The following is a 10,937-nucleotide window of genomic DNA, read 5'->3' on the forward strand; positions in this document are numbered from 1 at the left end:
TTGATTGCTAAAAAACTTTTAAAGAAATTCATGTTTGAAATGTGTCTTTATTTCTGTGAATTATTTCCAAATGATTTGTACATTTTTTATTTGATTACCTGTATATTAGTATAAATATAGTAAATATTCTACTATTAAGTGTATTAAATATATTTTCAGATCATTCTAGACAAGCATTCCTATATAGATGAATATATTAGATTGGCAAGGAAGAAACTTTTATTGGCATAGAGAACAGCTGTTTTATAATATTATTTTTTATTTTGAAACATAATTTTTTCATAGATATCCTAAACAATTCACGTCAAATGATTTATTTATCACATGTTTATTTTCATCATTTTTCAGAGAAAGGACTATACAAATTTAGTTGTATATTTTCAATTTCATTTATAAATGTTAATAAAGAAAATAGATTTACATTGTATTTATATATATCCTCTTCAGAATCATTTTCTTACCACATATGCCATGAACTGTAGTTAAAGACCGCGCATATACAAGATATACAATCAAATTATATTTGTTTTTGAAGATTGAGTGTTGCAATTATCACATGTAACCTGGTAATGAAAGTTTGGAAATAAAGTTTTTTAATTATCACTTACCCCCCTTCAAAAGTAATTAAACTTGAAAGAAATTTAAGCGATGTGTAAAAAATAATCAACAGTTACTTTTATTTCGCAAAATACTGACTCAAACTGTAAAGATTTTTATTTATTGTTTTTCTAGCGTTACATTAAAAAGTATAATAAATATCTTTCTACAGGCATTCAAATAAAAAGAATAATTAAAATATACGGATTAAAATATACGAGTGACATTAAAAAGGCCGGAATCGAGACAGCCACACGAGAGAACTTTACTGTTACGATGATTGTCTACTTCACTGCACCGACATTTGAAAACAGATTTACAAAAAATGATAATGATATAAATGATGATTCTATGAATATTGACAATCTCGGCAATATTTTGTACTAAAAAATGAATAAATTTTCTTCACGTGTAAAGGCCGCAATACATTACCCGTAAAACAATTGTGCGTTAATAAATTTGACTACATAACCCAACAAATCTTAAATATTGCATCTTTGATCATCTGTGAATAACTTACATCGGCTTCTTTTTTGTTTTGAAACTGAAAGTATTATGGTACCGTAATAATAAATTTCAAATACCTGCTTTTTATATAAAAAAATGTAAATTTACCGCGGATTTCGTCAAGTTAATATTTTAACCGTCGTTGCGGACAGATAAACTGTACTTTTAAAAAATAAATTAGATATTTGAATTAACCAAGTATTTTTCTTCAAAATAAACTTTGAATTTCCAAAATCGGATAATAAATGAAAAAGCTATATGGTATTTTGTAAAGTAGGTATCCGTTGCGAACGGGCATTTACGCTTCGCGCCGGTAAATTATCGATCGATGTACCTTTATCGGGTGCACGACAAGATATTTAAGCATTTATATAGGGTTAACTGGGAGTGTCCGATCCCACTAAGCTGTAAATATTCATCTTATATCACACCTTTTATCTAATAAGTCTCATTTGAGAGGAGATATATTTCGCAGATTCTCAATAGGGTGTAAACAGCAAAGTGCATTTTCTAAATGGAAGGAAGAAAAACGGTACGGGCATCATGTATCCAAAAGTATTTTTGTTTTGTTTTCCAAGAAATGATTTTTCTGCATGTAGGCTGCGCAAACATGTGTATTATAATGTTGAAATAATGAATTTAGAACATGCGGATGTTAATCACATGAAGAAAATAGCGTCGAATATCAAATAATTTGTGATAAAGGTGGCAAAATGTGAACATAGTGACTTACACTCAAAATACAAAATTACTTTTATTGTAGTAGTTACAAAAATGCAAAAGAAACAAAATACGGGTATGTCAAAGACAAATTAGTATTTTTCTTTGAAACCGTATTAGGGTACCAAGAATAAAAATCCTTAAAGATTATAAAAATAAATATGACAGCATATTTCAGACTTCATGGGCTTTTAATGCGTGATTACGTGTTCGAGTCATCTATTTCGCATACATGATTAAAGAGTGTTTGTCCAATTCAAATAGTCTGGTCTGATATGTGATTGGCCAATAATGAATACATCTTGGTTTGGATATAAAACTTGAACAACTTCTAACACTTAAGTTTGTGGTTATTATGCATATGTTAAAATATTTTTTTGTAAGACAGACAAATGAAGTTAAATGCATTTGTAAACCATTTTATTTAGAATACTCTATAACTTGTAAGCCAGAATTTAAGCGGAATAAGGTCATTTATAATAAATGTTAATGTTGGCAATAATGTCAAAGAATTATGTATTTATATGATACATGCGTATCTTGATTTTATTTCAGTTGCACATGCATTTATAGAAGAAATATGTTAACGGTACAAAACAGACATACACATTATATTGCAACTATTCAACAGTCAAAACACATTGACCATTCATCCATCTAGAGATGTGCATAACGTTTTTTATTCTTTCCTTTTCTTCTTTATTACTGACAGAATAAATTGTGCACTCCTGCATGTAACAAAATGTGAATAAAATGTTAACACATTCATATCACGATGCAGCTACTTTTATCAGCAACACTGTAATCATTTTATCAAAGTTTCCCTAAATGTTTCTGTCCCACTATTTCAAACTGCTGTTGTAAAATATTTGAGCCGACAGTTCTCTTCTGACCAGGCTGCTGCCCACCGACATAAACTATCATTTTACCTGTAATAAATGAAAAACGTCTCGTAAAATAATTTCAGCAAAGTGGAATGTAGATGCATATAATTATATTTGAGTAATTTTATACAGAAATATCATATAGCAGAACTTATTTCACTTGCTTTGCTATTCCATATATGTGCTAAGCATTGAATACGCTCTGAATCCATTATTAAACACATGTTTGCCAGTTTTAATGAAGAATATATATTTTCTTTTCATAGGCAATGTGCCTTTAACTTAGAATGCCTTTCTTGACTTTTGAATGATGTACATTTGTATTAACAATAAAAATATAATTATGAAAACGTTATACTAATTTCCTTTGAGATATTAAACACACTATTTGTCGCACCTGCTTGCACCGTAAAGCCGGAGTTTGTCCAAACAGCCATTTGTTCTGCAGAAATAACAAACTGAAATTCCTGTGATGCCTGTGATTCGATAAACAGTTGTTGGAAACCTACAAGCTGAAGGCTTGGCATTGTTTCATTTGTTGTTAACCACGACATGTATACTTGAACAACCTATACATTCAAAGGAAGACATTATTTTATCAATAATACGATTATCACATTTGACATGCAAGTCATCAGAAAAAATGTCTTGTTTTAAATGTCTTAATTATATGAAATGTACACACATTTGTATATACATAAAGTTTAAACACACCAACTGCAGTCTTGAAAGAAAAATAGATTTTATTCTGTAAGCTGAACAGTTTTTTTTAAAACACGTGTATCTATGTTCTGCAATTATAGATTTTTAAAAAATTTCAAAAGTAACAAACGCACTATATTAAAGACGGGTCTAAAGAAACAAACACTTTTCGAAACACTCAAAACTGTAACAACTGCAATTATATCATCGTCGGGACCAACGGGCTCTGATTCAGCTGACAACATTCATAACGCGAATGGAATATCACGTACGAGTAACCATGTTTTACAGAGGATGCAGTTATATCAGAGGCAGAGTATCTTTGAAAAACTAAGTGTGTCATCAATTTATAGCAGCGAATTCTCATCATCGCTAACCAAGGCGATTACCGGTATCGGTTATATCTAAGTGTGTCATCAATTTTGCCGATAATGTTTTAGCAGCGCATTTTCATCATCGATAACCAAGGCGATGACCGGTATCGATTATATCTAAGTGTGTCATCAATTTTGCCGATAATGTTTAGCAGCGCATTTTCATCATCGATAACAAAGGCGATAACCGGTATCGATTATATCTAAGTGTGTCATCAATTTTGCCGATAATGTTTAGCAGCGCATTTTCATCATCGATAACCAAGGCGATAACCGGTATCGATTATATCTAAGTGTGTCATCAATTTTGCCGATAATGTTTAGCAGCGCATTTTCATCATCGATAACCAAGGCGATAACCGGTATCGATTATATCTAAGTGTGTCATCAATTTTGCCGATAATGTTTAGCAGCGCATTTTCATCATCGATAACCAAGGCGATAACCGGTATCGATTATATCTAAGTGTGTCATCAATTTTGCCGATAATGTTTTAGCAGGGTATTCTCATCATCGATAACCAAGGCGATTACCGGTATCGGTTATATCTAATATAGTATATAATTTTTATATGGAATGTGTACCGGGGTTCCTAAATGTAGTATATATGAAATGTGTACCATGGGTTCCGAGGATGTTTTACCTCATAAGCTGCAAATTGACCCGTGTTTATGAGTTGTCCATACAAATACTGGTCATCTCCAGCAGCTATCGTAGGTGTTAGAGTAAGCTTAAAGTACTCAAAGGTTGTGTATGAAAGACCATAACCAAACGGATAGAGAGGTGAACCTTTGAAATATCTGTATGTCTTTCCTGTCATAGAGTAATCTGTCATTGATGGAACCTGAAATATATATAACAAACAAGTTTATATTTAAAGTTTTAAAATAACAGAATTTTTAACTGAAAACCACAGAATCGGTGATATTTAATGGGAAATGAACTACAAACCGCATCTCGCACGACCCCTTAAGCACTAGCTTGAGCAATAACCAATCTTCAGAAATCAATTATAATGAATGCCCATAAATTATATCCGTTTGTTAGCTGAACCATTTGCTTTGTATCATATCAAATTGAGAATAATATATAATAATTATAAATGAACAATTTGTTACAATACCTGATCTGCAGTATCGTACCAGGTATACGGCAGTCTTCCTGCAGGACTGGCATCTACTGTTGCCATGCCAATGGTATATAAAAGTGCTTCTCCGGTAGCCTGAGCAGGGAAGAAACACTGTAGAATGGCTTCAATACGCGGATTTTTATCAGCAAAGCTGATGTTTACAGGTCCTCCGCTAAACACGAGCAGTATAACTGGGGTTCCTTTGGCTGAGAATTTAATAACAAAAAATAAACAGACTGCATCAGAATGAAACATATAGTATAGAACAATTCAACCACCAGGATGTTGCTATGATTTTAGTTTGAACAATATTATAATTTGAAGCGTATCATTTACATGATAAGTTACATTTACATGAGATATAAATTATTTGGATTGAGTAAGAATATTTAACAACTTTTTCTTTCTCTCTTCGTAAAATAATCAAAATATATTTATCACACACCCGTGCCGATTTAGCGACTCCGTAAATATGGTATTGCACGACCGTGTATATATTTTGACATGACGTCATTAGCGTTATACAGAAGCCTAAATGTTAGCGTTATACTGTAGGCGCGTCAATGAAAAATGACTCTTATTTCACTTTAAACGGTCTTTATTTTGGGTATGTGATAAATAGAATATTAAAGTCGTGTAAATTCATTACTGAATTTATTGCACTCTTTGAATAAAAAAATATTATGCTCGCCAGAGGCTCGCATAATATAATTTTATTCAACTGTGCAATAAATTTATTATTGAACTTACACTCATTCAGTATCCTCTATATATGGTATGGTAAGTAGTATCTACTCCATGAAAGTAGTTATTATGTAGCAAAACGAAGATTTCTGTTCATTAATTGACATTATGATCATGCCTGTGATTTGAGAATTTCGAATTCACAACAACCATATTAAAGAAAATAAAAAAAATACAGAACGCCTATATGTTAACATAGATAATGCTGCAAAGGCTCATATTTACCGATACAGAAAGGCAGCAGATTTGACCTTACCTGCATTAACGGCGTCTTGAATGAGTTGTGCTTGATGGCCTGCAAGGTTCATGTCCCTTCTGTCGTTACCCTCAGCTTCCAGTTCTTGACCTGTTTGTTTATAATGGAGACATAACAAACATTGAAACCACCCAAGTGTATATAGTGAGTGAACAGGTGAAAGTCTAAATATTTTTACATTTTCCCATAATTCCTTTCATCTGAATTTAAATGAAATGTTCAATTTATAAAAATAAACGTATACGTAATAATTGTTTTACCGTGTAAATGTATGAGTTTACAGTGTAAATGCATTTTTTAATTGGGTGTCTAAAAGTATAATATTTCGTAAAAAGTACAATCTTACCTGTTCCGACACATATCACCACTAACTGCACGTTTTGCACGGCATTTTTGATACTCTCAGCTGAATAATTAGTACATCTATTATCAGAACATCCTGCAGCATAGTTGACTTTATCTGCCATATAACTGAGACCTTGAAGTGGGGTTTTAGAATATTTGGCATCCACGTCAGCTGCATAATCTCCATATAATTGTTCAAGATTGTCAGCCATGGGTCCAACTATCTGTAACAAAGTTCAGTTTATTACAAACTCTTGTAGTTATACTACCACTACCACTGCCACCAACATCACCACCACCACTTCTACCACTACCACTACCACTTATACCACTACTAACACTACCACCACTCATCATCATCTTCATCATCATCTCCAGTTCTATTATTATCATTATGTATACAATGTATTAATATTCACCTGAAAAGGAAATTTTCCTGAGCATTTTTGTTCATACGTTATACAGAAATTGTATTTTCTGATGTATAGTAAATGTATTATCAAACTTACAGCCATTTTATTAAAGTGCTTTCTGATTGGTAACAACTTGTTTTCATTCTTCAACAGCACAAACGATTGCATGGCAGCTTTGAGGGCAAGAAGACGATGAGCTTCACTCTGAACAAGTGACATATTATACTGTAGGTACGGATTCATCCCTGGCGGATCAAACTCTCCAAGGCGCATGCGTGTGTAGAATAAAGGTTTCACCCGCTCACGTACAAGTTTCTCGGATAACCTTCCCGTTTCAACGGCTTTTACTGATGACAAATAAACATAAGAATAATTATGTACAATGAATCTCAATAATAAGATATAAAGTAACAGTGAATCTCAATACTAATACTCTTCGAATAACAATAACAGATTTCAACAACAACAACATCTGAAAGTGGACAAATCTCCGTACGAAATAACTTTTAAATTAGTAGAAAAGCGACCAGTTTCATTAAAAAGCCAAAAAACAATAATATTATATCATAATCTTACACTTTCGTCTAAAAAAGACTGCAACATCATATCATTTTTGTTTAATTGGTGTTCGCTCCTTCGATTCCCATTCCGGGGCGGTATCAAAATGTCCTCATGGTTTGAATTGGATATTGTTATTGACTGAGTTCTTTGAACATTACAATCGGTTTGTTAAAATTATATTTGATAGATTTTACACAAGCTGAGGGTATTAAAATATATAAAATCAATTATCTATATAAAACAAATACAAATGTAGATACTGTGGCATCTGCGTTAAATAAAACGATTGATTAATTTACGTCTGGTAATTTTCGAGGAAACATTGACCATATCTTAAACATGTTTAAAGAAAAAAAAAGAATTCTAAAATTGCGCCTTACTTATGGTGAAGAAATATGGGTCTTTCCTGTTTGTTGTAAGCTCTAAGTTAAGACCAGCGGTTATGACGTCAACCGTGGCTTCCATGCTGTTGTTGGCATAGTGATGGAATAGTACAATATTTTCAACGGCTTCTTCATCACTGATAACGTAACCAGAAAATCCCCATTTCTTCCGCAATGTGTTTGTGAGAAGTTCTGTATTTGCACAAGCAGGTATACCATTTATCCTGTGAATACCATTTGTATTGTCAAACATATATTTAATGCCAATATACTTAGCAAAATATGTTGTTTTGACATTTTCCACTTCATTGTACATGTAACATATGTTTAATGAACTTATCATCGTATATACAGATTTATGTACAACATGTAATTTTTCTAATTACCTGTTAATTGCTGATTTTAAGAAAAGCACATATCAAAGTTCAAGAAATCAGAACATTAAAGCAGGCATATTTATCAGACAATAAATAAATCAAAGTTGAAAAGAACACATAATGTACGTCAGACTCCGACCTACATATTATCAAATATATCATCCCTAGAGTACATATTTATATATGAAACGTGTTTGAATAACATCTGATTGTCATATTATAGAAAAGATAAGCGTGGTAGCATTTCCGGCATTAAACGATCAACGTATGACGAGCAATATGTATTATTTTGAATTATACACAACAGAAATTTCAACATACTTATTAAAACTACACATTAGACTGTAGGTCCCTGCAGCAACACATTGTCTGAACGCTGGTAAAAATGTAAGATGCCAGTCTCGTTCGCTAACCTTTCACATGAAATGAAAATAATTGACATAAACTTGATTAATCATAAAATATATCCCTTAATGACATAAACTAATTAATGTGCAAGACTGATACTTATTCACTTCCAAAATGTTCATTGCAGTTTAATTTCTATTGCATAAAGGTTTAAACATGTTTCTGAACATCTATTACTACATTTATCTAAAATTCAATAAAATAAACATGGAAACCCATTTCAACTCATTTTTTAATATTTCTTATCTAATTACCTTGGCATCAAATGAGAATCTAGAGACTGGTATATTTTCCGGTCCTCCATGTACATTGAAATGCTTGCATCCAGCACTGGCTCTTACATAGCGTATGTGGTTGCCCTGTAACCCTTTCACGAAATATTTCGCATACACACCGCTTAGATATGGGTCCTCCCCGTATGTTTCCTACAATATAGACACACTATGGTTGAAAAGGTAAGGGATGTGCTCTATATCTTGAACGTGCATTTCTAGACAAAACGATATGAATATAAATCAAACAAAATAATACCTGTCAAAATCATTTGTGATGCCTTTCTCTTGTACCTTTGTCTACATACAATCTTGCTCTATCAAAGAAACTAGAACGAAATGACAAAATGATATTTATCGACAATAGATGCATATATAAACAGTCCGAGATAGCATTCAGAAGACGTTTTAACTCGGGTTTATGGTCAACAGCTTAACAAATTACTTGCTTTTACAACTGTTGTTACATCATCATCATATTTATTATCATCTCCATCATCATTGTCGTCATCAACATCATCATCATCATCATCACCACCATCATCATCATCATTATCATCATCATCATCGTCATAACCACCACCACCGCCATCATCATCATCACAACAATCATCATCATCACAATCGCCATCATCATCATTTACCTGATTTCGACCCCATAGTGGATGTCTCATGATGTTAAGCACAGGACTAAAACAAGCTAATCCCTTGTGGTCACCATATTGTTTCTTCTTCACAAAATCGTTATGTTTTGCTCTTACTTCAACACCAGTGGCTTCGGCTACATCAAATATAAGCTGTGGGCTGAAAAGCAACAGTAAAATAGCTCTTAAACCTGTTTAGATTCTAATTACAATACTTCGTAAGCTCCAAAGAAAGACGATATTAACGTTATTATAATAACTAAATATATCACGATTTTAGGTGAGTATTTTTTTGTTGTTAATTAAGCAATTTAATATTCTTTCTACTACATTTTGCATTCATCAAATAACAATCGTAATGGTATACATACTTAAACGCGGCTGCAAGACCTATTGCTTGTGGGAAACCGGTTGCTATCCCAGCATCCGAGTCTCCGCGTAAACATTCTGTGTTCCAGGCGAAGGGTCCGATCCCTAAACGTGGAATTGCCGGTGCAGGTCCCCCATGAGTGGAAGTGCCTCCTTTAGCCATTTGAAACATGACATCAGGTAGAGTCAGGCGACTGACAAGATCATCGACACGTTTATCCCATGGCAGAGATATATTCCTGAACGGAAAATCACATAACACAACACCATACAAGTTACATATCACAAAGGCTAATTCTGTAACTTTAGACCGCATATTTACACAACATATATCAATACACGCGTGTTAACAACCAATTCATCTGAATAATAAAAGTTTAAGTCATATGACTTAATTAATTAGATATTTAACATTTTAATGTTTATAAAAACTGTCTATGACAGATTACCGACGCGCATGAATACATATTGCGTAGGCTTACAGTTTCCCAATGCGATGTAATGTTAACATGCTTCGTGTTTTATGAAACGGTAATGGATATAAAAACGTTTATTAAAGCTAGATATATTGAGTTATTATAATGAATATAATAGATCTGGTATAGAAACAATATAAAATATTAAGTACGTCTGTGCAATTGTTTTAATTCATAAGATTATATTTGCATTTTAATGACTTGAATCATAAAAAATACGCTTTCTATGTGATTTTTAGTTTTTATGTGTACATATAATTTGAAATATATGTTTTGTGTGTATTCATTAAAATAATTCAAGGTGTCCAGTTAGTATAATGTTGTACAGTTAGACAAAAATTGATATATTGTAGAGTAAAGTACTGTCTTATAAGTTTGGGCGATTTACGCTCTCTCATAGTTATATATTGTAAATATTTTCACTTCATAAGAATAAGAAAACCCTGTAGGTTAGGCCTACTATCATGTACCATTTTTTAGATTTTATCCCGACTATTAAAATGAAACATTATATATCTAGATCGATGTAACATTTTAAAGTTATGTTTTGTTAACCCTTAACCTACTGGGTCCAAAAGTGATTAACAGTTACCTCCAGTATAGAGCCAGGTCAGATTTTGATACAGTATCACCATACTGTGTATCTCATTATTTGAGCCGTGTCATGACAAAACCAACATATTGGGTTTGCGACCAGCATCCGCGCAGTCTGATCAGGATCCATGCTGTTCGCTATCAGTTTCTCTACTTGTAATAGAGTTGGTAAGCGAACAGCA

At 32.6% G+C, this 10,937-nt stretch overlaps 1 protein-coding gene across 2 annotated transcripts; it reads right to left on the minus strand.

The window, feature by feature from the left end:
• Window positions 1–2,239: 2,239 nt before the first annotated feature.
• LOC132726918 (uncharacterized) lies at window positions 2,240–10,169 on the minus strand. 2 transcript variants are annotated; one of them, XM_060712330.1, is made up of 12 exons: window positions 9,688–10,169; window positions 9,317–9,476; window positions 8,655–8,825; window positions 8,314–8,405; window positions 7,613–7,839; window positions 6,764–7,018; window positions 6,260–6,478; window positions 5,914–6,003; window positions 4,908–5,119; window positions 4,428–4,628; window positions 3,106–3,277; window positions 2,240–2,753 (listed from the first exon to the last, which is right to left on the minus strand). In XM_060712330.1, exons 1-12 carry the CDS (start codon window positions 9,999–10,001, stop codon window positions 2,638–2,640), a joined length of 2,229 nt encoding a protein of 742 aa, XP_060568313.1. In that variant the 5' UTR covers window positions 10,002–10,169; the 3' UTR covers window positions 2,240–2,637. The 2 variants fall into 2 exon arrangements, with proteins under 2 accessions (XP_060568313.1, XP_060568312.1); XM_060712329.1 differs by having other exon boundaries at window positions 2,242–2,753; window positions 6,260–6,482; window positions 6,768–7,018; window positions 9,688–10,167.
• Between the last annotated feature and the right edge of the window lie 768 nt (window positions 10,170–10,937).

Source organism: Ruditapes philippinarum, unplaced genomic scaffold (assembly GCF_026571515.1).
Source record: "Ruditapes philippinarum isolate M1 unplaced genomic scaffold, ASM2657151v2 ctg3478_1_1_1_1, whole genome shotgun sequence".
Taxonomy (NCBI): domain Eukaryota; kingdom Metazoa; phylum Mollusca; class Bivalvia; order Venerida; family Veneridae; genus Ruditapes; species Ruditapes philippinarum.